This window comes from Leuresthes tenuis, unplaced genomic scaffold, assembly GCF_036924035.1.
Source record: "Leuresthes tenuis unplaced genomic scaffold, fLeuTen1.0.hap1 SCAF_18, whole genome shotgun sequence".
NCBI lineage: Eukaryota > Metazoa > Chordata > Actinopteri > Atheriniformes > Atherinopsidae > Leuresthes > Leuresthes tenuis.
The window spans coordinates 1,081,580-1,107,946 of NW_027325372.1; the positions used below are offsets into that span (position 1 = coordinate 1,081,580).

Genomic DNA, 26,367 nt, shown 5'->3' on the forward strand with positions numbered 1-26,367 from the left:
TAACCCTTAAAAAGAGACAGAGGGGAGTAAAATCATCCTAAACTGTAGGAACTACGATGAAAAAGCTTTAAAAATGAAGGAAAAGTTTCACAAAGATGGTTTTCTGTGAATCTCTGAAATGGTCCACATAAATATTTCCAGATCAGAACCTCTGATCTGCTGTCAGAGGACCGGCTCACAGTCGGTGCTGAAACACCTGCGAGGATCCGGCCCGATGTGGGCCTCTGACCCGTAGATATGTGGTGATGTCACTTCCTGTTCTGACCGGTTCTGTGGAGCCGGTTCTTTAAAATCTGATCACAAGATCAACTCCAGCTGAGGAATAAAAAGGCCGCTGGTTCTGTTTGTTCCCATGACTCTGCCTGAAATATGTTTGACCTTCAGCTAGGAGAGGATGTAGGAGGGAGGGCCTGTTTGGTCCCAGGAGGAGGAAGGAGAGGAGGAAGGAGAGAAGGAGGAGGAAGAGGAGGAGGAGGAGAGAAGGAGAGAGGAGGAGGAAGGAGAGGAGAGGAGGAGGAAGGAGAAAGAAGGAAGAGGAGGAAGGAGAGGAGGAGGAGGAAGGAGAAAGAAGGAAGAGGAGGAGGAAGGAGAGAAGGAGGAAGGAGGAGGAAGGAGAGAAGGAGAGGAGGAGGGAAGGAGAGAAGGAGGGAAGGAGAGGAGGAGGGAAGGAGAGAAGGAGGCAGGAGGAGGAAGGAAAAGGAGGAGGCAGGAGAGGAGGAGGAGGAAGAGGAAGGAGGGAAGGAGAGGAGGAGGAGGAAGAGGAAGGAGGGAAGGAGAGGAGGAGGGAAGGAGAGAAGGAGGAGGAAGGAAAAGGAGGAGGAAGAGGAAGGAGGAGGAGGAAGGAGAGGAGGAGGCAGGAGGAGGAAGAGGAAGGAGGGAAGGAGAGAAGGAGAGGAGGAGGGAAGGAGAGAAGGAGGAGGAAGGAAAAGGAGGAGGAAGAGGAAGGAGGAAGGAGGAGGAAGGAGAGGAGGAGGAAGAGGAAGGAGGAGGAGGAAGGAGGAGAGGAGGAAGGAGGAGGAGGAAGGAGAGGAGGAGGCAGGAGGAGGAAGGAGAGGAGGAGGAAGAGGAAGGAGGAGAGAAGGAGAGGAGGAGGAAGGAGAAGGAGGAAGGAGGAGAGAAGGAGAGGAGGAGGAGGAGGAAGGAGGAGGAGGAAGGAGAGGAGGAGGAGGAGGCAGGAGGAGGAAGGAGAGGAGGAGGCAGGAGGAGGAAGGAGAAAGGAGGAGGAGGAAGGAGAAAGGAAGAGGAGGAAGGAGAGGAGGAGGAAGATTCTGACTGATTACCTTCCTTTTCAGAGGGGCAACATTGTCCAGTGTTGGACGCATTGAAGCTATAGTGCTGTCAACAAGAGAGTCAAGTTCTACTGGAGTAAAGTTTAGGCAGCCGTCCTCTGTCATATCAGCACATGGCAGTGAAGAAAAGGATGGAATCAACTCTTTAAATGTGGATCATTACAGTCTGAGCTGAGTTTTATCATCGAGCAGCAACACCTGAACACACCACAGTTCATCACAGCACAGTTAACCTGCAGAAGTATTACAGACATGCTGTTTTATCACAGGTCAGAAACGGTTTAAAGTGCCTTTGGCGCCCCCTGGTGGTAAGCATGTGCTGCTGCATGTAAATCCGTGTTCCTGCCATCAGTTTGTGCTCCTGATTACTGACAGAAGAGGAGAATGTTCTCTGAGTCGGTCACATAAACACTGGCCACATTTATTAAAAAAAAAAAGGAGCTTTTCTCCATCAGAGCTGTTTCTGGAGCCTGTGGGAACGCTGAGATTGTTCAGTGACCGACAGAAGATCAACACGACTCTGACATGTCAGACCGAGACATTTTATTAGTTTTCTGTAAAACAAAACATAAAAGAATCAGGCTCATACCGCTGTGATGCTTAATGGGAAACAGGAAAATCAGCTACGCAATAAATACAGTTCTTTTTTTAACATTATACAAGATGTGTGTCGCCGGAGGTCCGACCAATCAGGGAGCATGCAACCATGAACCGGTCAGAACCTGAACCAGGACAGAAGCCGGGGAATGTTCCAACAATACGCAGCACAGGCTGAAACATGGAGACAGAAACAAAGTTCATCAAGTCCAGAAAGGTGAGTGAATCCAGCTGTGTTCAGGTCCTGCAGACGGCTCTAAGTGGAATAATCCTGCAGGACAAAAAACACATTCAGTGCCCGGCTCCTCTGGACCGAAGATCAAAGGAAAGCGGGTGAACTTACGGCTCTGGGTTTCTTGTTCACCTTCATGTCAAACCTGCGACAAACACAAAGAGGTTTCCACGTTAAAAGCTGCCTCTGATGGAGGAGGAAGCTCTGATAAAACAGGAAGAAGTCCAAAAAACGAGCTCGGATCGACGATAATCTGAACACAACCAGAGAAGTTTTTACTGGGTTCTGCAGCTGAAATGAATCGGAGGCAGAAAACCACGAAGAAAAGGCTACAACAAGCAGGAGAGCTCAGATCTGGGTGCTGGCATGCATGAAATCAAAGGATGAGGCGTTAACATGCAGAGTGGAGCTCATCAGCAGGATGGAGATGGGTTGCAGCAGGCAGGATGTGGACGCCACAGGAGCAGGAAGTAAAATTCAAACTTACTCAAAGTCATAATCAAACATGGCAGAAGGGCTGAGGGAGCAGCATTAAGGGAAGGAAGAGAGCAGCAGCTGTTAGTTCACCAACCTGAGCTTCACTTCATCAGTCAGCTGCTGCCACCACAACAAGTGAAAATCACCACCAGCCTGAGGCTAAAGTCATTCTGTCGTCTACTGAGTTAGAGGCCCGCAGTCACAACATCTGGGCAGGTGTTTATATGCACCTGCACAGGTGAAACTCAGAGAACACGGAGGTCCGGGTGTCGGCTCGGAGGAACAGATCCAGTTTTTATTTTGTAATGCAACATGAGCCCAGCTGAGAGACGCTTTATAAGTTTATAAGCAGCTTTCTTCCTGTTTGTAGCCCTGGATTTATTACACTGGGGCTCAGGATCATAAACGAGTAAACATCATACACATCTGGCCAAAAATAAAAAGCTTAACTTCCTCCCGTTCTCTGCTAGCTTCCTTCTGTCCTCTTCTAGCTTCCTTCTGTCCTCCGCTAGCTTCCTTCTGTTCTCCGCTAGCTTCCTTCTGTTCTCTTTTAGCTTCCTTCTGTTCTCTACTAGCTTCCTTCTGTTCTCTGCTAGCTTCCTTCTGTTCTCCGCTAGCTTCCTTCTGTTCTCTTTTAGCTTCCTTCTGTTCTCCGCTAGCTTCCTTCTGTTCTCTTTTAGCTTCCTTCTGTTCTCTGCTAGCTTCCTTCTGTTCTCTTTTAGCTTCCTTCTGTTCTCCGCTAGCTTCCTTCTGTTCTCTTTTAGCTTCCTTCTGTTCTCTGCTAGCTTCCTTCTGTCCTCCGCTAGCTTCCTCCTGTTCTCCGCTAGCTTCCTTCTGTTCTCCGCTAGCTTCCTTCTGTTCTCTTTTAGCTTCCTTCTGTTCTCCGCTAGCTTCCTTCTGTCCTCTTCTAGCTTCCTTCTGTCCTCCGCTAGCTTCCTTCTGTTCTCTTTTAGCTTCCTTCTGTTCTCTTTTAGCTTCCTTCTGTTCTCCGCTAGCTTCCTTCTGTTCTCTTTTAGCTTCCTTCTGTTCTCTGCTAGCTTCCTTCTGTTCTCTTTTAGCTTCCTTCTGTTCTCTTTTAGCTTCCTTCTGTTCTCTACTAGCTTCCTTCTGTTCTCTGCTAGCTTCCTTCTGTTCTCCGCTAGCTTCCTTCTGTTCTCTTTTAGCTTCCTTCTGTTCTCCGCTAGCTTCCTTCTGTTCTCTTTTAGCTTCCTTCTGTTCTCTACTAGCTTCATTCTGTTCTCTGCTAGCTCCATTCTGTTCTCTTTTAGCTTCCTTCTGTTCTCTACTAGCTTCCTTCTGTTCTCTGCTAGCTTCCTTCTGTTCTCTGCTAGCTTCCTTCTGTTCTCTGCTAGCGTACTTCTCAGCAAACAAGCCGACTGATTTCCATTAAAACGCTAACGTGAAATGTTTCCTTGTGTTTGTTCCGCTCAGTGGACTCTGTGAACCGGCTGCTTTCTGCTGAGATGCTGTAGCATTGATGTTGTGCTATCGTGCTAAGCTAACTGTCTTTTACAGTATTTTCTCTTTTCTTTTCTTTGAAATGCTATAAATTTCAGACATTTTTCCTCTTTTTCTCCATCAAACCAAGCTTCCACCAACAAAAAGCTCTGGGTCCTCACAGCGTTTTTCTCTCTGAGTTCAGCATCTTTTCTGAGCAGCGAAGCTGAAACAGTCGTCTTTGTAGGTGTGAGCAGAGCTCAGCCAGACTCTGGGGGAACATTCCTGTGAAAACTGTCCTTTTTTACCCTGAAATGACCCTGGAAGCGACTCCCTGTAACAGCAGCCTGATCATGTTCTGCACTCACAGCATCACGGTTACAGCCTGAGACCCAGTTGGATCAGACTCATCCATCGATGCTATGAAGTCAGGCGATGGGAGAAATATGCTAAACAAACAGTTTAAATAAATCATACAAAGCAAAGAGGAGTCACTTTTATCATTTTATCATCCGCTGTAACGGGAAGCAGGAGCGCCGCCTGCTGGCGTTCAGCAGGATGTGTCACAGTAAAACCTGTCCCTGTGAAACAGACCACTGAGCAGAACATGTTGGTGCCAGTTAAACCGAGCAGATCATTGGGATCCAGCAGTTTTCTGTTGAATCAGTTCAGTCTCACACAGTTAAACCATCTTTCAGCAGAACCATTCTCAGCCCAACGGGCCGCCACTCGATCTGGGTTTGGTACCTGTGTCTGTTTTTGTTCTTCCTCTTCTTGTGGCTCCCGTGATGGCTTCCTGAGGAGGAGGAGGACGCCGCCTTCTGAGGTTTCAGGTCCTGCAGGGTCGAGTCCACGTCCTCCGTGTCCTCCTGGCTGGGCTCGTTTTCCTGGTTCTGGAGATCCGGAGAGGTGTCGCTCTCTGTGCCGCTGCCGGCTTCACCTGAAGGAGGAGACCACAGAACCAAGTCAGAGCTGGACCAAACAAACCGGTTCTGAGGAAGCTGCAAAAACAACTCACGCTTTTCGTTCATGTGGTCCGGAATCCCGCCGAGAGCGCACACCGCCTGCCAATCACAGCACAGCATGAGAAACGCCATTCTACCCAGGAGACGCCAACAGGTTAAAACGGGTCAGACTTACTGCGACCGACGTGACGGACGATTTGCTGAACAGACGCTCTGCTTCTTTGAATTTCCGGTTCCTTCTGTCAGTCTTACTGTTGGAGTTCCTGAAAAACAACAACGATTCAATCAGGAAACAGCTTTAACGCCTCACATCTCAACAAAGCTCTGGTACACTTCCACCAATCCGAGAGCTTCTGTCACAGCTCAGAAAAAGAATAAAACACAGAACAAGCAACGTAATTCTTCCTCATTCTCCGGTCTTTTCCACCGTTTGCCTCGCTCCGACTCGCTCTTTGCTGCTCACTAACATCTTACTTCTGGTTGGTGAGGTATCGGTCCCACCCTCTGATGATGTTGCCGTACATCTGGGTGTCTTCCAGGTAGCTGCCCTCAAACGCATAAATCTGTCTTTCGAGGTTCACCAGCGTCTCCTGTGAGTTGAAAAGCAGACAAATGAACGCCTTGTCTGCCATTACTCAAGCATCACATGGCCTCCACCCTCCTCAGCACAGTTTTTTATCCTGACTACACCTGTATGGTGTTGTATTAGAGAGCTTATTTAGTTTAACTGATGTTATCACTGAACTTAACCTACAAACTTCCCTTTAATGTGTGTTTAACTCTGCAGCCAAACAACAGTTGATCTCTGCTGGCAAATTTGGTTTTAAGACACATGAAAAAGGGGGTTTATTATATTTGTAACATAAAAATAAAAGATGCCACAAATCTGAAAGACTACTTTTGTGTTATTTTTAAGAGGACCTGGTCTAAGATCCCGATAATTGGTTGAGGGGCTTCTTCTCTCCCTCAGGTGCCGCCTCTGAAGCAGACTTACACGCAGGTGGATAAAAAAGTGTGGAAAACACGTCCAGGTGGATGTAGAGTACTGAACTCCCGTGGGAATATCGCGAGAATTTAGCCAACTGTCGGCGGCTAATCTAACCCTAGCCAAGCTAAATAGTTAGCATATAGTAGAGCGTGGCTGCTGAGTGAAAAAAGAAAAGACATAAAATATATTTAGCAAATATAAACAGTATTTACACTTTTTGATCAAACACAACACGAGGAGTTCATATAAAGTGATAGCACAGCATATGCCACGATTACGCAGCTGCTAGCCAAGTTAGCTTGAGCTACCAGCTACATGGAGGGATAGCCACCGTTAGCTTAGCACAAAGGCCTCGTCCATCAGCGACGGTCAACTTTTTAAAATAACCACATACAACTTTAAAGCCGCTCTCATCTCACTCACAGCGAGCTCCTGTTTCCTCTTCACCAAGTCCGCCAGCTCCCGGCGGGTGTCCGGGATCTGCGGCGGGGTCGCCTTCGCGTGCATCGCCATGATGGATAGAGCTCTGGAAACAACAGAGGCTGCGGCGGGTGGCGTAATCACAGACCCCCTGCCCGCCTCCACCGGCAGATGGCGCTCAAGTCTCGCGATGGGACCTCGTCTCAAATCAGAACCTGTTTTCTCGTTGCCGTGGCAACGGCACCGAGTGACCTGCAGCATGAACGGCAGATTTACCAACTGTGGGTAAAGTTTGAGTCTTTTTTTATTAGTTATTTTAAAAGTTCAAGCACAAAACTGAAAGTGTTATTTTAATTTTTAGATTTGTTTTGTTTAAATTTAAACTCGTTTTGTTTACTTATTTATCATCATTTTGAATACTTCTTTCAGTCTGTATTTTAGTTTTGTGCACTTTAATGCTCCATATTTGCATATAATGCGCATATAAGATATAAATCTGAAGGATTTTACATGATTAAACTATTCCAAGTACAAAGTCTGACATTTTATTTTTATTTTGAAGCAGATAAGGCTTCACGTGTTTCATCTCCAGCACCGACCGGATGTCAGACACCACAGAAGAAGAAGAAGAAGGGCTTTTCATCCCAGGCTGAGAGGTTTCCTTCTGCTCTCTGTCTGGTAGGACTTTACCTCCGATGTGAGGACACAGCTCACACTCAAAAACTGCTCAACCAGGTTGGTGTTTTTTGGTTTCAGGACGAACTTCCAGGACCAGGCAGCTACAGCTGCAGCTCCAGCTTTAACATCAACAATCCATCCTTCTCAAAGAAAGGAACAACTGGTTTTGTTGCATCTAAGGTGAGGAGCCGGAACATTTATCTGCAGAAACAGACGATAAAAGGTGGTCTCCACAGGAGGAGCGACATCACGAAGCTCTCAGCCTCAGTAAATCAGTCACTGGGAACTCTGTCCAGTCACAGAAACCTTCCTGCACAGAAGATGCAACGAGCAGCTTATCTGTGATCTGTTGAGGTTTCAGGAGGTCAGGAGTGGATGGTTTAGATGCTGCAGAGAGGTCAGAGGTCACGACTCCGTCCTGAAAACTGCTCCAGATCGGCTTCAGAGCTGTTCACTGGTTCTGTTTGTGTGGTTCTGCTTGGTTTCTGTCCCTGGTTAAATAAAGGGTTAAATAAAGGGTTAAATAAAGGTTTAAATAAAGGTTTAGAATGAACAGGACGTCTTCCTTCAGGTGGAGGTGGAGGAGGACGTCTCCTGGACACTTATTGGACCTGGCAGCTGGGCGGAGGCCCTGGGGCTGACCTGGGAGCAGCTGGAGCAGCTGAGGTTTCTGTGGACAGTTTCTCTGCTCATACAGACGCTGAATCAGCCGTTTAAAGGAAAGATGAAGCTGTGTTTATTACCACAAAGCTCCAAACTCAACATTTTCCCCTCGTGAATCATGAGAAAAACTAAATAAACTTATAAACAGGCTCAGTTTTAGTTAACATGACGTTTTTGTGGATTTCTGTTAGTTTTCTTCTTAGTATTTGTTATTAATCTTTAATATAATGAATATCTGTGCAGTCAGAGGCCACTTTATCAGGTTCACCTGTTCAATGACCTGTTAACACAGACAGCTGATCAGCCAATCAGCTGCAGCTGATCAGCCAATCAGCTGCGGCTGGAGGTGGTGAGGACAGCTGAAAGAACGGGATTTAGGTGACTTTGAACGTGGCTGCTGGTGCCAGACGAACTGAACTTACATTTTTTTTTATCTATTTGTATTTTACTCATTTGCTTTCTTTCTTTCTTTCTGAAGAAGTCACTCAGAGGGATCTCTTTGATATTTTAAGTTTTTCAGACAGTCCATCACTGCGACACCTTCAGCTGCTGCATTCAAGTGTCTTTGCCTCAGTTTTGTGCTGCATTCAAGTGTCTTTGTGTCAGTTTTGTGCTGCTTTCATGTGTCTTTGCCTCAGTTTTGTGCTGCATTCAAGTGTCTTTGCCTCAGTTTTGTGCTGCATTCAAGTGTCTTTGCCTCAGTTTTGTGCTGCATTCAAGTGTCTTTGCCTCAGTTTTGTGCTGCATTCAAGTGTCTTTGCCTCAGTTTTGTGCTGCATTCAAGTGTCTTTGCCTCAGTTTTGTGCTGCATTCAAGTGTCTTTGCCTCAGCTTTGTGCTGCATTCAAGTGTCTTTGTGTCAGTTTTGTGCTGCATTCAAGTGTCTTTGCCTCAGTTTTGTGCTGCATTCATGTGTCTTTGCCTCAGTTTTGTGCTGAATTCAAGTGTCTTTGCCTCAGTTTTGTGCTGAATTCAAGTGTCTTTGCCTCAGTTTTGTGCTGCATTCAAGTGTCTTTGCCTCAGTTTTGTGCTGCATTCAAGTGTCTTTGCCTCAGTTTTGTGCTGCATTCAAGTGTCTTTGCCTCAGTTTTGTGCTGCATTCAAGTGTCTTTGCCTCAGTTTTGTGATGCATTCAAGTGTCTTTGCCTCAGCTTTGTGCTGCATTCAAGTGTCTTTGTGTCAGTTTTGTGCTGCATTCAAGTGTCTTTGCCTCAGTTTTGTGCTGCATTCATGTGTCTTTGCCTCAGTTTTGTGCTGCATTCAAGTGTCTTTGTGTCAGTTTTGTGCTGCATTCAAGTGTCTTTGTGTCAGTTTTGTGCTGCATTCAAGTGTCTTTGCCTCAGTTTTGTGCTGCATTCAAGTGTCTTTATGTCAGCTTTGTGCTGCATTCAAGTGTCTTTGCCTCAGTTTTGTGATGCATTCAAGTGTCTTTGTGTCAGTTTTGTGCTGCATTCAAGTGTCTTTGCCTCAGCTTTGTGCTGCATTCAAGTGTCTTTGTGTCAGTTTTGTGCTGCATTGAAGTGTCTTTGTGTCAGTTTTGTGCTGCATTCAAGTGTCTTTGTGTCAGTTTTGTGCTGCATTGAAGTGTCTTTGTGTCAGTTTTGTGCTGCATTCAAGTGTCTTTGCCTCAGTTTTGTGCTGCATTCAAGTGTCTTTGCCTCAGTTTTGTGCTGCATTCAAGTGTCTTTGCCTCAGTTTTGTGCTGCATTCAAGTGTCTTTGCCTCAGTTTTGTGCTGCATTCAAGTGTCTTTGCCTCAGTTTTGTGCTGCATTCAAGTGTCTTTGCCTCAGTTTTGTGATGCATTCAAGTGTCTTTGTGTCAGTTTTGTGCTGCATTCAAGTGTCTTTGCCTCAGCTTTGTGCTGCATTCAAGTGTCTTTGCGTCAGTTTTGTGCTGCATTCAAGTGTCTTTGTGTCAGTTTTGTGCTGCATTCAAGTGTCTTTGCCTCAGCTTTGTGCTGCATTCAAGTGTCTTTGTGTCAGTTTTGTGCTGCATTCAAGTGTCTTTGTGTCAGTTTTGTGCTGCATTCAAGTGTCTTTGTGTCAGTTTTGTGCTGCATTCAAGTGTCTTTGCCTCAGCTTTGTGCTGCATTCAAGTGTCTTTGTGTCAGTTTTGTGCTGCATTCAAGTGTCTTTGTGTCAGTTTTGTGCTGCATTGAAGTGTCTTTGTGTCAGTTTTGTGCTGCATTCAAGTGTATTTGCCTCAGCTTTGTGCTGCATTCAAGTGTCTTTGTGTCAGTTTTGTGCTGCATTGAAGTGTCTTTGTGTCAGTTTTGTGCTGCATTCAAGTGTCTTTGCCTCAGTTTTGTGCTGCATTCAAGTGTCTTTGCCTCAGTTTTGTGCTGCATTCAAGTGTCTTTGTGTCAGTTTTGTGCTGCATTCAAGTGTCTTTGTGTCAGTTTTGTGCTGCATTCAAGTGTCTTTGCCTCAGTTTTGTGCTGCATTCAAGTGTCTTTGCCTCAGTTTTGTGCTGCATTCAAGTGTCTTTGTGTCACTTTTGTGCTGCATTCAAGTGTCTTTGTGTCAGTTTTGTGCTGCATTCAAGTGTCTTTGCCTCAGTTTTGTGCTGCATTCAAGTGTCTTTGCCTCAGTTTTGTGCTGCATTCAAGTGTCTTTGCCTCAGTTTTGTGCTGCATTCAAGTGTCTTTGCCTCAGTTTTGTGCTGCATTCAAGTGTCTTTGCCTCAGTTTTGTGCTGCATTCAAGTGTCTTTGCCTCAGTTTTGTGCTGCATTCAAGTGTCTTTGCCTCAGTTTTGTGCTGCATTCAAGTGTCTTTGCCTCAGTTTTGTGCTGCATTCAAGTGTCTTTGCCTCAGTTTTGTGCTGCATTCAAGTGTCTTTATGTCAGTTTTGTGCTGCATTCAAGTGTCTTTGCCTCAGTTTTGTGCTGCATTCAAGTGTCTTTGCCTCAGTTTTGTGATGCATTCAAGTGTCTTTGCCTCAGTTTTGTGCTGCATTCAAGTGTCTTTGCCTCAATTTTGTGCTGCATTCAAGTGTCTTTGCCTCAGTTTTGTGATGCATTCAAGTGTCTTTGCCTCAGTTTTGTGCTGCATTCAAGTGTCTTTGTCTCAGTTTTGTGCTGCATTCAAGTGTCTTTGCCTCAGTTTTGTGCTGCATTCAAGTGTCTTTGCCTCAGTTTTGTGCTGCATTCAAGTGTCTTTATGTCAGTTTTGTGCTGCATTCAAGTGTCTTTGCCTCAGTTTTGTGCTGCATTCAAGTGTCTTTGCCTCAGTTTTGTGCTGCATTCAAGTGTCTTTGCCTCAGTTTTGTGCTGCATTCAAGTGTCTTTGCCTCAGTTTTGTGCTGCATTCAAGTGTCTTTGCCTCAGTTTTGTGCTGCATTCAAGTGTCTTTGCCTCAGTTTTGTGCTGCATTCAAGTGTCTTTATGTCAGTTTTGTGCTGCATTCAAGTGTCTTTGCCTCAGTTTTGTGCTGCATTCAAGTGTCTTTGCCTCAGTTTTGTGCTGCATTCAAGTGTCTTTGCCTCAGTTTTGTGCTGCATTCAAGTGTCTTTATGTCAGTTTTGTGCTGCATTCAAGTGTCTTTGCCTCAGTTTTGTGCTGCATTCAAGTGTCTTTGCCTCAGTTTTGTGCTGCATTCAAGTGTCTTTGCCTCAGCTTTGTGCTGCATTCAAGTGTCTTTGTGTCAGTTTTGTGCTGCATTCAAATGTCTTTGCCTCAGTTTTGTGCTGCATTCATGTGTCTTTGCCTCAGTTTTGTGCTGCATTCAAGTGTCTTTGCCTCAGTTTTGTGCTGCATTCAAGTGTCTTTGCCTCAGTTTTGTGCTGCATTCAAGTGTCTTTGCCTCAGTTTTGTGCTGCATTCAAGTGTCTTTGCCTCAGTTTTGTGCTGCATTCAGTTGTCTTTGCCTCAGTTTTGTGCTGCATTCAAGTGTCTTTGCCTCAGTTTTGTGCTGCATTCAAGTGTCTTTGCCTCAGTTTTGTGCTGCATTCAAGTGTCTTTGTGTCAGTTTTGTGCTGCATTCAAGTGTCTTTATGTCAGCTTTGTGCTGCATTCAAGTGTCTTTGTGTCAGTTTTGTGCTGCATTCAAGTGTCTGCGTCAGCTTTGTGCTGCATTCAAGTGTCTTTGTCTCAGTTTTGTGCTGCATTCAAGTGTCTGCGTCAGCTTTGTGCTGCATTCAAGTGTCTTTGCCTCAGTTTTGTGCTGCATTCAAGTGTCTTTGTGTCAGTTTTGTGCTGCATTCAAGTGTCTTTATGTCAGCTTTGTGCTGCATTCAAGTGTCTGCGTCAGCTTTGTGCTGCATTCAAGTGTCTTTGCCTCAGTTTTGTGCTGCATTCAAGTGTCTTTGCCTCAGTTTTGTGCTGCATTCAAGTGTCTTTGCCTCAGTTTTGTGATGCATTCAAGTGTCTTTGCCTCAGTTTTGTGATGCATTCACTGTCACATTCTGAGCAGCTCAGACTTACATTTTTTATCTATTTGTCTTTTACTCATTTTCTTTCTTTCTTTCTGAAGCAGAAGCCGATCAGAGGGATCTCTTTGATATTTTAAGTTTTTCAGACAGTCCATCACCGTGACAACGGCTGCATTAAGGCGTCTTCTTCCTGTCTTTGGCCCTTCAGGCTCCCAGGAGGCCGCGGGGCGGCGTCCCGGCGCCCAACGCCTACAACCTGCAGAGCTCCCTCATCAACAAGCACGACTTCAGCGCTGGCGCCTCCGGAGCGTTCCGGTTGCCTGTCGCTGTGCTGCCGGACGGCGCCAAACACCGAACTCCGGCTCCGAACCAGTACGACGTGCGTGGGTCATGTGATCTGCTGTCAGACCGACCTCCAGCGGCTGGGCCGTGTAATCTCGCTGTTTTCTGTGCGCAGGTCAGCCGTGCGGCGAGATTCTCCTCGGTGGCTGTCACCTCGCCGTTCCTCTCACAGACTGCACGGGAACCTGTGTGCGTGACCACGGACGGGCCGCCGCCAGGTGAACGCACCTTCTGATGGTTCCTTCTTCCAGAGCTCAGCTTCTGGCGTTAATTCAGTGGATTTCTTAAAGGTCACTATGAGGTGAGCCACAGTTTGATCCGGCGCAGCTCGCCGGCCGTCTCATCACCCTTCAGATCCAAAACTCAGAGGCTGAGCGCTGCGGCGGACCACCGTGTGCCGGGCCCCGGGGCCTACAGCCCCCACCAGCCGCCCGCCGCGGCCCACAGGACCCCCCCGCTGTCAGTAAACACCTAAAGTTACACTGTGGCTCTGAGCTATGCAGCCTGAGGGTTAAAGGGGTTCCACCTGTGTTTGAAGGAGGAAATGTGTGGTGATAGCAGCTCCTCCTCGGGCCGTTCCCAAGGACCCGCCGCCGCCGGGCCCCGGGCACTACGACATAGGAAGCAGCGACCGGACGTCCAAGCGTTCGATGCCCACTGCTGCGTTTGCGTCCAGAACTGGGAGAATGTTGCCATCGTCCCGGGCTGACGGGACCCCAGGACCAGGTAAGACCAGGCAAACAGAGGAGCTACGCAGAGCAGATTCAGAGGTTTTTATTTCTCTTTATTTCCAAACCTCGGGAAATGATTCTGTCCCACAGAAGTCGCTGCCCCTGAATGCAGCATTTGCTGCTGTTTTCCCCGTGTTGAAAATGTTTTATTGATCTTACAGGTAATCAGTAACAACATGTTAGCTGCTGAATTGTGTGTTTCCAGGCCTGTACAACCCCCACGCCGTGCCCAAGCAGTCGTTCCTCTACCCCAACGCCAGGGTCTGGGTTCCCTTCTGAAGCCAAACTGCTCAAATAAACTTGTTCCCTGCTGGGTCTCCTTCTGCGTCCAGCAGAACTTTCACATCAAGTCGTGTCATAATTACATTTTGCATGTTTTCTCTGTCCTGATGTGGACCAGAGGGACAGAAGGAGCTGCTGGTCCAGGAACAGTTTTCTGCTGCTGCTGCTGGTCCAGGAACAGTTTTCTGCTGCTGCTGGTCCAGGAACAGTTTTCTGCTGGTGCTGCTGGTCCAGGAACAGTTTCCTGTTGCTGCTGCTGGTCCAGGAACAGTTTCCTGTTGCTGCTGCTGGTCCAGGAACAGTTTCCTGCTGCTGCTGCTGGTCCAGGAACAGTTTCCTGCTGCTGCTGCTGGTCCAGGAACAGTTTTCTGCTGCTGCTGCTGGTCCAGGAACAGTTTTCTACTGCTGCTGCTGGTCCAGGAACAGTTTTCTGCTGCTGCTGCTGCTCCAGGAACAGTTTCCTGCTGCTGCTGCTGGTCCAGGAACAGTTTTCTGCTGGTGCTGCTGGTCCAGGAACAGTTTTCTGCTGCTGCTGCTGCTCCAGGAACAGTTTCCTGCTGCTGCTGCTGGTCCAGGAACAGTTTTCTGCTGGTGCTGCTGGTCCAGGAACAGTTTTCTGCTGCTGCTGCTGGTCCAGGAACAGTTTTCTACTGCTGCTGCTGGTCCAGGAACAGTTTTCTGCTGCTGGTCCAGGAACAGTTTTCTGCTGCTGGTCCAGGAACAGTTTTCTGCTGCTGCTGCTGGTCCAGGAACAGTTTTCTGCTGCTGCTGCTGGTCCAGGAACAGTTTTCTGCTGCTGGTCCAGGAACAGTTTTCTGCTGCTGCTGGTCCAGGAACAGTTTTCTGCTGCTGGTCCAGGAACAGTTTTCTGCTGCTGCTGCTGGTCCAGGAACAGCTGAGCTGAGCCGGCTGCTGCAGGGCGATGGGAGGAGCAGCCCTACCCCTGCAGCTTCAGCCCAACACCACCGGGCACATGGCTGATGGCATCGATCACGGCGGAGGACGGTGTGTCCTGATGATGACGCACTGGGATTTTTCACATGGCTGGTTTGACATCACTTCTGTTACAGTAACGAGAGCAAAGATCTATGACAGTAATCTGTGGCGTCTAATGGCTTCACTGAGGATATGTTTATGCTTTTATGGCCTCTGAATAAATCATTTCTATCTGCTGATGCAGCAGCTTCTTCAACATGTGAGACTTTAAGCTGATTTAGCTTTAAGGAGCCACAAAGTTCTTTACAACAGCAGATGGATGAATGTGCACGGTCCTCAGTGTCAGGGTTTAGGAGCCAGAACCTGAGAGCTCAGTCCAAGCAGCAGAACCTGATCAGAGGACCTCAGAGTCCAGCTGCTGTGGCTTTAAAAGCTCATTCAGATCAGAAGGACCTGACCATGCAGTGCTCTGAACAGGACTTTAAACTGGACTCTGCAGCTGATGGGATCCAGTGGAAAGATGTGACCCGTCAGATGGTTCTGTTAGCAGCTCAGCAGCTGCCTTTTGGACCACTTGCGTGAGACATGTGAAAACAGACCGAATGCATGAATCATCAGCTCAGATCTGGAAGCAGCTGCTCTCAGTTTGGGAATATTTCTGAGATGATGAAACGAAGACCAAACTGGTTCTGGCTCACAGCCTGACCCGTCTGGACTTCCAGGTGCTGCACCAGAGGATAAAAAAAACACTAAGACGAGCTCAGGAGCTGAGATAAGAGCTTCTGTTGAAGATAAAGATCTTCGAGGCAACTCCCCTTCATTAGTTTGATGCGTCTGACTGTCTCTGCTGGCTGTTTCCAGCTGTTTCCAGCTGTTTCCAGTCCTCCACTGATATGAATCGTCTCATATTTTCCAGCAGCTGTTTACGTCGGTTTCATGGAGAGAATCCATCTTTCTGACAGACGGTCGTTGCCTTGGAAACCTCTTTTTGCAGAGGATGCGATCTGAGATTCTTCGCAGCTCTGTGGCTGATAAGCGCAGCAACTGCTGGACTCTGCAGCAGCTGTGGTTAAATTCAGACGCAGATAAGTGCTCTCGCCCTGTGAAACGACTCCATTGTGCGGGCTGAGGAGCAGTTTATAACTCAGACAGAAGCCGGCCGCACCCACAAGGAGGATCCTCACACATGGTGAGGTCTGACGGCTGCTTTTTGGGCTGCAGGGCTGAATTCCTGCAGGAGGGCGGGGGGGAACCGACATGCCTGAGTGGGTTTAGGGTGTTCCAGTCAGGTGCAGACGAGTGTGGGCATGAATGTCCTCGGTGAGGATCTGTTAGACTGCAGCAGGCCGTCATCCTCACTCGTTAAATGTTAGATTTAGTCTGAATCTCACAGATGAAAATGGTGCCGTTTGTGATCCACATTTAGATGGAAATGCTTCAGAAACAGAAACTCCACTCATCGTATTTTGTTGCTAATCAGCACATGCAGATAAAATCCAGCTTTTGTCACATAAAAATCTGCAAAAGGAGCCTGAAGTTCCTGAAGTCGGATGAGTTTCAGATCTCCTGCAGCTTTTAAAGGAATCTGTTACATTCTGGGCTGTAAATGTTCTCCCAGCTGAGTGTTTGCTGTGGGGAAAGCTGTGCAAATCTGACATTTTTTACATGTGGTCGCACGCTGACTTCTGAGCAGAAGGTTTGGAGCAGAACAAACAGAAACCCAGTCCTGGATAAAGACGGGTCAAAGGTAACAGTCTGAGCCACAGAGCCACAGATCGCCTTCTTTCTTCTGCAGCTCTTACAGGAGAGACGTAACCAAAGAGTCCCGGGTCTGACCAAAGGCCTCCTCCTGGTTCCTGGGTCCTGGTGGGACACGTCCAGAACATCTGCCCGGGAGGATCAGATCTGCCCAGGAGGATCAGATCTGCCCAGGAGGATCAGATCTGCCCAGGAGGATCAGATCTGCCCAGGAGGATCAGATCTGCCCAGGAGGATCAGATCTGCCCAGATGCCTGAGCCAACTGTTCTGTATGATAGAGGATGAGCCCAGGCACCCCTCTGAGGATCTGAGGGCTGAGTTTGGTCATAGATCAGCTGGTAAATCAATAGCTTCACCTTTCAGTTCAACCTTCTCCACTTCTACTCGGACTCATGAAGAAGAAGGATCACGTTTAGGCCTGTCCACAGTTATTAGTGGAATATCCAGACTGTAGCAGAGAAACAGCCACTGGTGTTTGTGGTGAAAAAGATTAAACCAGAGTGGAGACACACCTGAAGTCGCTCCACCAGCACACACCTGCGCAGGTGGCCAGGCATCCGAGCATTTCTTCCATCTCTGATATCAGGCATCAGTTCCCTGCTTTGGTCTTTGTCACATTTGGTCCAATTAGTTGAATAATAACCGGTTCTAGTGACTCTGTAGCTGAACTAGTTCCAACACAATCCAAACTAGTCAACTTTTTGACAGATTAGTGTCTCTCTGAACTAAACTAGTGACGCTTTAAGCTGAAAAAGCTCCGACACGTTAACTAGTTCACTGGAAGCATTCTGAACATCAGATTCACTCTGAAAACAGATAATTTTCTTTCTGAACATCAGATTCACTCTGAAAACAGATAATTTTCTTTCTGAACATCAGATTCACTCTGAAAACAGATAATTTTCTTTCTGAACATCAGATTCACTCTGAAAACAGATCATTTTCTTTCTGAACATCAGATTCACTCTGAAAACAGATAATTTTCTTTCTGAACATCAGATTCACTCTGAAAACAGATAATTTTCTTTCTGAACTTCAGATTCACTCTGAAAACAGATCATTTTCTTTCTGAACATCAGATTCACTCTGAAAACAGATAATTTTCTTTCTGAACATCAGATTCACTCTGAAAACAGATAATTTTCTTTCTGAACATCAGATTCACTCTGAAAACAGATAATTTTCTTTCTGAACATCAGATTCACTCTGAAAACAGATAATTTTCTTTCTGAACTTCAGATTCACTCTGAAAACAGATCATTTTCTTTCTGAACATCAGATTCACTCTGAAAACAGATAATTTTCTTTCTGAACATCAGATTCACTCTGAAAACAGATAATTTTCTTTCTGAACATCAGATTCACTCTGAAAACAGATCATTTTCTTTCTGAACATCAGATTCACTCTGAAAACAGATAATTTTCTTTCTGAACTTCAGATTCACTCTGAAAACAGATCATTTTCTTTCTGAACATCAGATTCACTCTGAAAACAGATAATTTTCTTTCTGAACATCAGATTCACTCTGAAAACAGATAATTTTCTTTCTGAACATCAGATTCACTCTGAAAACAGATCATTTTCTTTCTGAACATCAGATTCACTCTGAAAACAGATAATTTTCTTTCTGAACATCAGATTCACTCTGAAAACAGATAATTTTCTTTCTGAACATCAGATTCACTCTGAAAACAGATCATTTTCTTTCTGAACATCAGATTCACTCTGAAAACGGATAATTTTCTTTCTGAACATCAGATTCACTCTGAAAACAGATAATTTTCTTTCTGAACTTCAGATTCACTCTGAAAACAGATCATTTTCTTTCTGAACTTCAGATTCACTCTGAAAACAGATAATTTTCTTTCTGAACTTCAGATTCACTCTGAAAACAGATAATTTTCTTTCTGAACATCAGATTCACTCTGAAAACAGATAATTTTTTTTCTGAACATCAGATTCACTCTGAAAACAGATAATTTTCTTTCTGAACATCAGATTCACTCTGAAAACAGATCATTTTCTTTCTGAACATCAGATTCACTCTGAAAACAGATAATTTTCTTTCTGAACATCAGATTCACTCTGAAAACATATAATTTTCTTTCTGAACATCAGATTCACTCTGAAAACAGATAATTTTCTTTCTGAACATCAGATTCACTCTGAAAACAGATCATTTTCTTTCTGAACATCAGATTCACTCTGAAAACAGATAATTTTCTTTCTGAACATCAGATTCACTCTGAAAACAGATCATTTTCTTTCTGAACATCAGATTCACTCTGAAAACAGATAATTTTCTTTCTGAACATCAGATTCACTCTGAAAACAGATCATTTTCTTTCTGAACTTCAGATTCACTCTGAAAACAGATAATTTTCTTTCTGAACTTCAGATTCACTCTGAAAACAGATAATTTTCTTTCTGAACATCAGATTCACTCTGAAAACAGATAATTTTTTTTCTGAACATCAGATTCACTCTGAAAACAGATAATTTTCTTTCTGAACATCAGATTCACTCTGAAAACAGATAATTTTCTTTCTGAACATCAGATTCACTCTGAAAACAGATAATTTTCTTTCTGAACATCAGATTCACTCTGAAAACATATAATTTTCTTTCTGAACATCAGATTCACTCTGAAAACAGATAATTTTCTTTCTGAACATCAGATTCACTCTGAAAACAGATCATTTTCTTTCTGAACATCAGATTCACTCTGAAAACAGATAATTTTCTTTCTGAACATCAGATTCACTCTGAAAACAGATCATTTTCTTTCTTTAAAAGCTTCTTCTGAGGATGGAGGCAGCTGAGGAAACCTGTGGCTGAGTCCTCTAAATGTTCCAATAACCCTCAGACTGCTGAATCCGCCTGTTTCTGATGGGTTGTGGTTCTGATTGGAGCTTTGTCTGGTTCACCTGCTTGTTTCCATGCTGGAGCGACTCCTTAACTTATTAAAGTCTAACTAAATATGAATCCCACTGACACGTCTGCTGCTTTCAGACCGTTCATGTCGCAGTTCTGGCCCAAAATGCCACCTTCTCCCGTCACTTTATGGGTTAATTCTGTGATAAATCTGAGGCCTGTTCTCTCTGTGTTCGGGTTGTTTTCGGACCTGCGGTTCCGTCTTTTTATTCAGTGATTTACAGCCGAATTCAGCGTCTTTAAAACGTTTTTTTAAAGTAAAGAGTGTCAGACTGTTACTGTCAGCTGCTGGAAATCATCTGTTGGGTCAAACCACTCAGGGATCCAACCGGGGGTCAGACCAACACCAGAGTTCTGGTTCCGCGGCTGAACCCGGTCATGAAGCCCAGAATGTGGACAAAACGTTTTGATCGAAGATCGATTAAATCTTTTCTGTGTTTCTGAGCTGGAAGAAGAGTCTCTTCTCTTCCTACAACAGTTGGTTCCGTCCGTTTGTCCAACATGCGGTTTTTCGTTCTGATCGGCGACGTTAAGTTAGCGAGAGGAAGTGACGACAACCGGAAACAAGGTGCCCCTGCCTTCAGAATAAAACGATTTACCCACTCGATTCAGACCATGAATATATATATTTATATATAAATATATATAAATATAAAAGTATTTATCTGTATAAACACGCTGAACAACACGCTTTTTATTGATACATTTGTATATCCATAGTTGTGTTTTTAAAGTTGTATTTAATATGATGTTTACATATAATTTCTGTCTATAAAAGGTTTATTATGGACCATTCTTAGCTTGTCACGTTGCTTTTTAATTCTTTCTTTGCACTGAGGTTGGTATTTTTACCTTTAGCTTTAAATGTTGACCCCAGTCTACAGGATGGATCAGGCTGCTGATGTGTGGGACTGTGCATGCATCCGTGCATGTGACAAATCTGAAGCTGATGGCACCACAGATGTGTTCTGTGGCTGCTTGTTCAGTCCCACCCTTCTTTTCTCTTCCTCCAGGCTGATGCTGGGGTTCAATGGTTCTCTCAGGGCACACCTGTGTGAGGCTGGCTGTAACTACCTGCCTTCTTTTTGTTTCCACTTGACTGTGGTGCTGAAATATCTGTTAAACTGTATGAGTGAGTGAGCTCCTTCTTTTATCCTTCAGAAGCTTCCACGTGACAGGTTGCTTGAGACTGAAATAAGTTTCCTTTAGATATGTGTTCCATGTCTGTATCTGACTTATTCTCACATGAAAACAGAACATTTATGTAACGGCATCACTTCCTGTAGTCGTTTTCTCTTCTTTGCTCAAGCTTTCAGAATATTTGAGTGTTTTTCTGTGTTTTCAGATTTATATTGTGTTTTATAACACGTTTTCAGGATTTTCTTTTGTTGTTGTTGTTGTTGTTATTTGGACTCCTGTAAAACCTAAGTAATATTTTTCCCTTCAGGCGCTTTTATTTTGAAGCCGCAGCCGGAAGTGCGTCACGCCTCTCGGTAACTTCACTCGCTCGTCCCGAAGCTCTTTATTCTCACACTGTGGCTTCTCCAGCGGGCAGCTCCGCACCCTCCGGACTGAACCGAGCCTCTGGCTCTGAAAACACGGACGTGACATTTTTTAAAATCACAATTTTAACATTTTTTTTAGCTTCTCGTGCCGTTTCCGGCCGGATCCTGGTTTTATTTTATTTTCACATCTTTTTCGGCCACGTCTCGTCTTTGGTTCCGGTTGGATTTCCACAGGGCGTGTTTGGACGGTCTGTACCGGAGTTCATCTCATGCACTGGGGCGACTCTGAGGAATGAAACCGAGCTGAACGGAGACGATGGATTTTAAGGAGCTGGGGCGTCATTTGGAGGAGAAGCTGACTCTAACGGACAGGAGTGAGTATCTGACTCGTGTTTTAGTCCATGTTTAGACGTTTTCTGCTGCTGATTTTAAGTCCAGCTCATTGTCAGTGAGGTGCAGTGACACGACGGATCGATAAATCAGACTGATCACCTGCAGAGAAGCAGCCAATCAGATGCAGCGGAGCTCAGGGCTCCTGGATGCAGGTGAAACTCAGAAACTCTCCTGTTCATGCAGCTGCTGCTCGTGATCATTTAGGTGGATTTACTGAGAAAATGTCAGTATTCGGAGAACTTGCAGGAAATATTCTGGATGGGTTTTGGTTGTGAGTTTTGACCTAAAAAGATCCTGTAATCAGTCCGATGTTTCAGGCTGATTCATGGTCATCCTGACATTAAAGCTCCACCTTCAGAGATGAGAGGACATCTTCCTCACCTCCACCTCTCCTTGGCGGCTGCCAGAGGTTTGACTTTGTCGGCCAGCCCCCCCTCCCCCTGTTTGCTCTGGATGTGGAGCATGGATGGAGGGAGGGACGTCTGCTGCAGCTCTCCATCACTGCAGAGGAAGGCTGTTCTGGTGCATGTGTGGGTGTCACGCTGCCAGCTGCAGCACGAACAGCCTGAACATGAAACAGATGATAAATGCTTCCTGTGCAGAGGCTGAGCGGTCAGCTTCACGCCAGCGTTTCCGTGCTTTTACCCAGACTGAGCAGCACCACAGGCCCGTGGGATAACCTTCAGACAGCTGAATCCATTCAGTTTTATTTAGAAAGCAGCAAATCACAACAAATGTCATCTCAGGTCACCTCAGAGTTAGAGTCCGATTCAAGCCAATCGGATCCAATTCATTAAATTCCAAATGAGTCCAATTAATACAGAACCAATTAAATAATGCAGCCAGCAGACTGCTCTGAAACTTCTCTCTGAGTCCTGAGCTGCAGGAGGTGACTGTGGAAAGAAAAAACTCCCTTTAACAGGAAGAAACCTCCATCAGAACCAGAACCAGGAAGGGTCCATCTGCCTGGACCAGCTGGGGCTGAGAGGACAGGAAAGAGGGGACAACAAGCAGCGTAACACCAGGCCAGGGATACCTGCTGAGAGAGAGAAACACAAGTTAATGACAGCAATGATGTCATCTGTACATGGAGGAAGGAGAGGTGCATCATGGGAGCTCCCCCAGCAGGCTGGGCCTATAGCAGCAGAACTATGGGATGTTTCAGGCTCACCTGAGCCATCCCTAACTATAAGCTTTATCAGAAAGGAAAGTTTCAGCCTGATCTTAAAGGTAGAGAGGGGGTCTGCTTCCTGAAGCCAAACTGGCAGCTGGTTCCACAGAGAGGGGCCTGATAACTGAAGGCTCTGCCTCCCATTCTGCTTTTAGGGGCCTGATAACTGAAGGCTCTGCCTCCCATTCTGCTTTTAGGGGCCTGATAACTGAAGGCTCTGCCTCCCATTCTGCTTTCAGGGGCCTGATAACTGAAGGCTCTGCCTCCCATTCTGCTTTTAGGGGCCTGATAACTGAAGGCTCTGCCTCCCGTTCTGCTTTTAGGGGCCTGATAACTGAAGGCTCTGCCTCCCATTCTGCTTTTAGGGGCCTGATAACTGAAGGCTCTGCCTCCCATTCTGCTTTTAGGGGCCTGATAACTGAAGGCTCTGCCTCCCATTCTGCTTTTAGAAACTCTGGGAACCACAAGGAAACCTGCAGCCTGAGAGCAAAGTGCTCTGTTGGGGAAATATCCAACTGTGAGATCTTTAAGATGTGATGGAGCTCGGTCATTAAGAGCTTTATGTGTCTCACTTCTGCATCAGACAGTTAAACAGACAATATTCAGCCTTCAGACTGCATCAAGAGCAGCTTCTTCTTCCTGATCTTAAAGGTAGAGAGTGCTGATCATCTTTTATCTGGAGGCTCTCATCTCTCAGTCCGTCATTCTGATAAAAAAAATTGGTATTCCATGAAGTCTGTGCTCTAGTTTTCTGGTAAACATCAGATGAAGAACTGCAGCAAAGAGGTGGAGGCCACAGGCTCCACTAATGCACCACCCACTCCTTAATGAGCTGCATGTTATTTTATCTTCAGCTGTAATCACTGCTGTTGCTTTCCTTTTCACTTCTGAACAAGCTCAGATTGTTCTGGAGCAGAATCGGCTGAAGAACAAAGGGGGTTTGGTTCCACTGAGAGCTGCAGCGAGCAGCAGGATCCACCAACATGTGACGTTATCAGGAATGCTCCACGCCAAAAAAGGCAGGAGCGTTAGATAAACAGAGGCATTCTTTCTGTCTGACTCCCCCCTGAGAGCTGGGATCTCACCCTGGTACAAAGAAATGCAGAACCAGGAAGAAGCCGAGCGGTTCTGTGTGTTTATGGCAGGGATCATGATGCCGTGTCAGAGGGGTTTATTCTGGTCTGAGGTGAGCAGAACGTCAGTTTCCCTGCTGAGCTCTGCTTCATCAGAGCCGTTTCTCTGGGTTTTAAGCTCCAAGCTTCCTTTCTGTCTCTGTCGGGGGGAGCTGGAGTCACACCAAGCCTCTCCAAGACATGACATGTTCAAAGACTCTCTGTTAGCACTCACAATAGGAGTGGTCCGGCTTCCCTCCCTCAGACAATTCTCTGTTTGTGTGACGCCGCTCTGCAGAAGCTCAGCGGTATGTTCAGACTCCTTCCTGTCAGATTGTCCTGATATCTGCAGAGCTGTGTCAGCCCTGCAGTCAGAGGCTCGGGATACCAGTTCAATGCTTCTCTGTGGAAGCAATCATGAGACGTGGACTCCCTTTGGCCCCGTGAGCGTCCTCGGCCAGGCTGACGTTATGTTCCTGGAACACTTTCAGAACCACAGCCTGCCAGGAAAGATTCTGGCTCAGAAACATTTCTGCAGCCGCGTTGAATACAGAAAAAGCCAAATCTGATGTGTCCAGGCTGTAAATAAAGATGATTTAAAACGTAATAATAACCACAGACTGTATCTAAGTGAGCAGTGACGGTTTGGGAACTGGAAGTGACCCATTTGGACGCTAATATCCAGCAGCAGGCTGCTCAGAGGGAGTGAATCCGGCCAACAGGTCCATGATGGCTTGTTGGTAAAATTCATGGACTTAGTATTTAATCAGATAAGTTTTAAACGGGAGGCGTAAATGCACTTTGGACTTTAAATCATTTAAACAGTTTGACTTTAACTAGCAGTTATTTTCTAATAACTAACCAGAAAACAACTGAAAAAAAACAAGGTCTTGTCCGAGCAACAGTCAGAGAATCGTTTTATCGTAATAAAGAAAATTAGGGTTCGGTAGAAATGAGTTAATAATAAGTTTAAAAAATGCAGCAGGAATATTATTGTAAATAAACAGTTAAACAGATATTACTCATGTAAATTAGAGGAACCTGATTTATATGTTATAACACTGAGGTGTCTGAGGACCGTTAGCATTCCTAGCTAAGTATGTTATCTAGTGGTTGCTACTAACACTAACAGGCTGTGTTCAAACTATCCACAAATTTCAACTGAAAATTTTCTATTATTATATGTTATACATGACAAGTTTGTCACATATTACACCATAAATAATGTACAGCGGTTTTACACAACATCTGTTGACATGGGCCATCATTAGCCTGAAGCTAACAACTATGGAGCTGATGGCGCCTGCTAACGCTAGCTAATGCTAGCTAATGCTCTCGCATTGCCTTTGTTTGTTGTTTTTTTTTAAAATCCTTTGACTGGAGAGCAAACTAATCTCAGATATCTCAACTATGAAGTGGTTTGTCTCCTTTTCTAACTAAGCAGCAAATTATACTTTAAAAATGTCCAGGAATGGTATTTGACGCTTAAGTTGTTTAGTCTAAAAACACGAGTTTGTGAATGTGAGTTTCTAAAAATGATTTTTTTTTTTTGTAGGTAATTTTAATTCTCGTTAGTGAATAAAAACATGATTCAGGCTGATGTTAATTATAACATGTTTTCTACCAAAAACAGCAAACTTGTCCTGTTCTTCACCTGCAAACGTATCCTGTTGGAGTTACTGTGGATATTTCTGACTTTTTAAAGAGGACTGAATTTAAATCGTGTCCAAAATGCATCAGCAGCTCTCTGCTCCCATCAGCCAGTTAGTTCTTTATATAATGAACACGATGTAGTGGGTGAATAAACCGCTGGACAATCTGAAAACTGCCAAAGAAACAATGATTACTTTTAGTAGTTCATGTAAATTTTATTGTAAAGTGAGCAAATATTTAGTTCAGGCTAATTATTTAGGATCCCTGAACCAAAATAATTGTTTTAAGCTTCATTAGAGGATATTTTACGCCTTCATACAGCAACAAACATCCATTAACTGTTCGAAGGTGAAGCCTCTCCATCTGTGAGTGTTGCAGTCAGAGCTGCTGTGTTCTGTGTTGTGGAAGCTGGTCTGGTTGTGTGCATGTTAGTGCACGTGAGTCTCTAAACTTCCAGGTTATCTCCACTGACACTGAATAGTAAAAATAGGCTGTTTGCAGACGGGCTCTGCCAGCTGTGGCTCGTTTCAGGCCTTCAGGATCCACCGTGGGCGTGGGTGGAATGACTGAGACAGGAGGATGGGGGTGGAGGTTCAGAGGTGGTGTTGTGGATCCTCTCCTGTGTCCGCTGACCAGATGCATCGCATCAGGAAAGCAGCGGAAACTCTCCATCCTGCCGCTGAGGATGAAGAAGGATGCAGCTTCCTGAGAGCTTATGCACAGATTAGTCATGTCTCCCTTCAAAGCAGGACTTTAAAAAGCTGAATTCATGCACAGGTCATTGATATTAATAATCCTGTTTGCAACCTAATCCTTTTAGGGAACAGTGTGAGGCAGAGTTTAGCTATAAAAGGAGCTGTCATGGCACATTTCAGAGCTCAGAGTTGTGCACTTAATGATGATGGGAAACAACATCTTTCAGCTGTGCACGTGGCCTATTTACAGCGTTTGAAGTGCACTGAATGTGGCCTGAACGGCTGTCAGATCAGGGTGGAGGATTCCATCTTTAAGGGTGGGGTCGCTCTGCTCTTCAGCGCATCTTTGATAATCTGAACATTGACTTTGACGTGCCGGATGCAGCTGCCGTATTGATCAGATCCTCGGAGGAGCATCTGGTCTTTATTCTGCTGCTGACCCAGTTTTCACCTCAGCAGTCTCATCAATATTGATGCAGGTTCATGTTAAACTGGAGCTGATTGAAGGAATTCTGTGAATCCAGAAGCTTTTGGTGGCTGTTGTGGCAGCAGAGGCGCTCAGCTGTTTGCGGTCCTCTGAGCACCCGTTACCCACGCTGCCTTGCAGCATGTTGTTATGATACTTGGACCTCTGGGGAACAGATGCAGGCCTCCAGCAGATAACGGTCCTCTTGCAGCTACAACACACACACGGCGGTCAGCCGCCGCGTCTCTGTTTCAGGCTCTAATATTAGAGCG

The 26,367-nt window shown here is 45.5% G+C and overlaps 3 protein-coding genes across 12 annotated transcripts in view; 2 read left to right on the top strand and 1 right to left on the bottom strand.

The window, feature by feature from the left end:
• Positions 1–1,817: 1,817 nt before the first annotated feature.
• On the bottom strand, positions 1,818–6,558 carry meaf6 (MYST/Esa1-associated factor 6). 3 transcript variants are annotated; one of them, XM_072371225.1, is made up of 8 exons: positions 6,409–6,557; positions 5,472–5,587; positions 5,173–5,260; positions 5,051–5,096; positions 4,780–4,972; positions 2,606–2,635; positions 2,230–2,263; positions 1,967–2,157 (listed from the first exon to the last, which is right to left on the bottom strand). In XM_072371225.1, the coding sequence occupies exons 1-8, from the start codon at positions 6,496–6,498 to the stop codon at positions 2,143–2,145; spliced, it is 612 nt and encodes a 203-aa protein (XP_072227326.1). In that variant the 5' UTR covers positions 6,499–6,557; the 3' UTR covers positions 1,967–2,142. The 3 variants fall into 3 exon arrangements, with proteins under 3 accessions (XP_072227325.1, XP_072227326.1, XP_072227327.1); XM_072371224.1 differs by lacking the exon at positions 2,606–2,635 and having other exon boundaries at positions 1,818–2,060; positions 6,409–6,558; XM_072371226.1 differs by lacking the exon at positions 2,606–2,635 and having other exon boundaries at positions 6,409–6,556.
• An 18-nt stretch (positions 6,559–6,576) lies between these two features.
• On the top strand, positions 6,577–13,467 carry stpg1 (sperm-tail PG-rich repeat containing 1). Its single transcript, XM_072370421.1, has 8 exons — positions 6,577–6,690; positions 7,015–7,083; positions 7,162–7,263; positions 12,324–12,494; positions 12,573–12,675; positions 12,748–12,916; positions 12,996–13,183; positions 13,394–13,467. Exons 1-8 carry the CDS (start codon positions 6,577–6,579, stop codon positions 13,465–13,467), a joined length of 990 nt encoding a protein of 329 aa, XP_072226522.1.
• Positions 13,468–20,626: 7,159 nt separating this feature from the next.
• Positions 20,627–26,367, top strand: part of LOC140275674 (uncharacterized) — a 38,223-nt gene continuing 32,482 nt past the window's right edge. For all 8 annotated transcript variants that reach the window (XM_072371191.1, XM_072371194.1, XM_072371193.1 and 5 more), the window contains exon 1: positions 20,627–20,979. In XM_072371191.1, coding sequence (XP_072227292.1) covers positions 20,922–20,979 — 58 coding nt within the window. In that variant the 5' untranslated portion in view covers positions 20,627–20,921. The remainder of the gene's footprint in view (positions 20,980–26,367) is intronic.

Bases quoted from the DNA above. Each gene is read 5' to 3' on its own strand.
- meaf6 (XM_072371224.1), bottom strand. From the start codon at position 6,498: ATGGCGATGCACGCGAAGGCGACCCCGCCGCAGATCCCGGACACCCGC. The intron at 5,588-6,408 runs GTGAGTGAGATG...TTCAACTCACAG, and splicing joins AGAGGAAACAGGAGCTCGCT to GAGACGCTGGTGAACCTCGA. The intron at 2,264-4,779 runs GTACCAAACCCA...TGTTTGTCGCAG, and splicing joins AAGAACAAAAACAGACACAG to GTTTGACATGAAGGTGAACA.
- stpg1 (XM_072370421.1), top strand. From the start codon at position 6,577: ATGGCGCTCAAGTCTCGCGATGGGACCTCGTCTCAAATCAGAACCTGT. The intron at 6,691-7,014 runs GTAAAGTTTGAG...ACCGGATGTCAG, and splicing joins GGCAGATTTACCAACTGTGG to ACACCACAGAAGAAGAAGAA. The intron at 12,495-12,572 runs GTGCGTGGGTCA...TTCTGTGCGCAG, and splicing joins CGGCTCCGAACCAGTACGAC to GTCAGCCGTGCGGCGAGATT.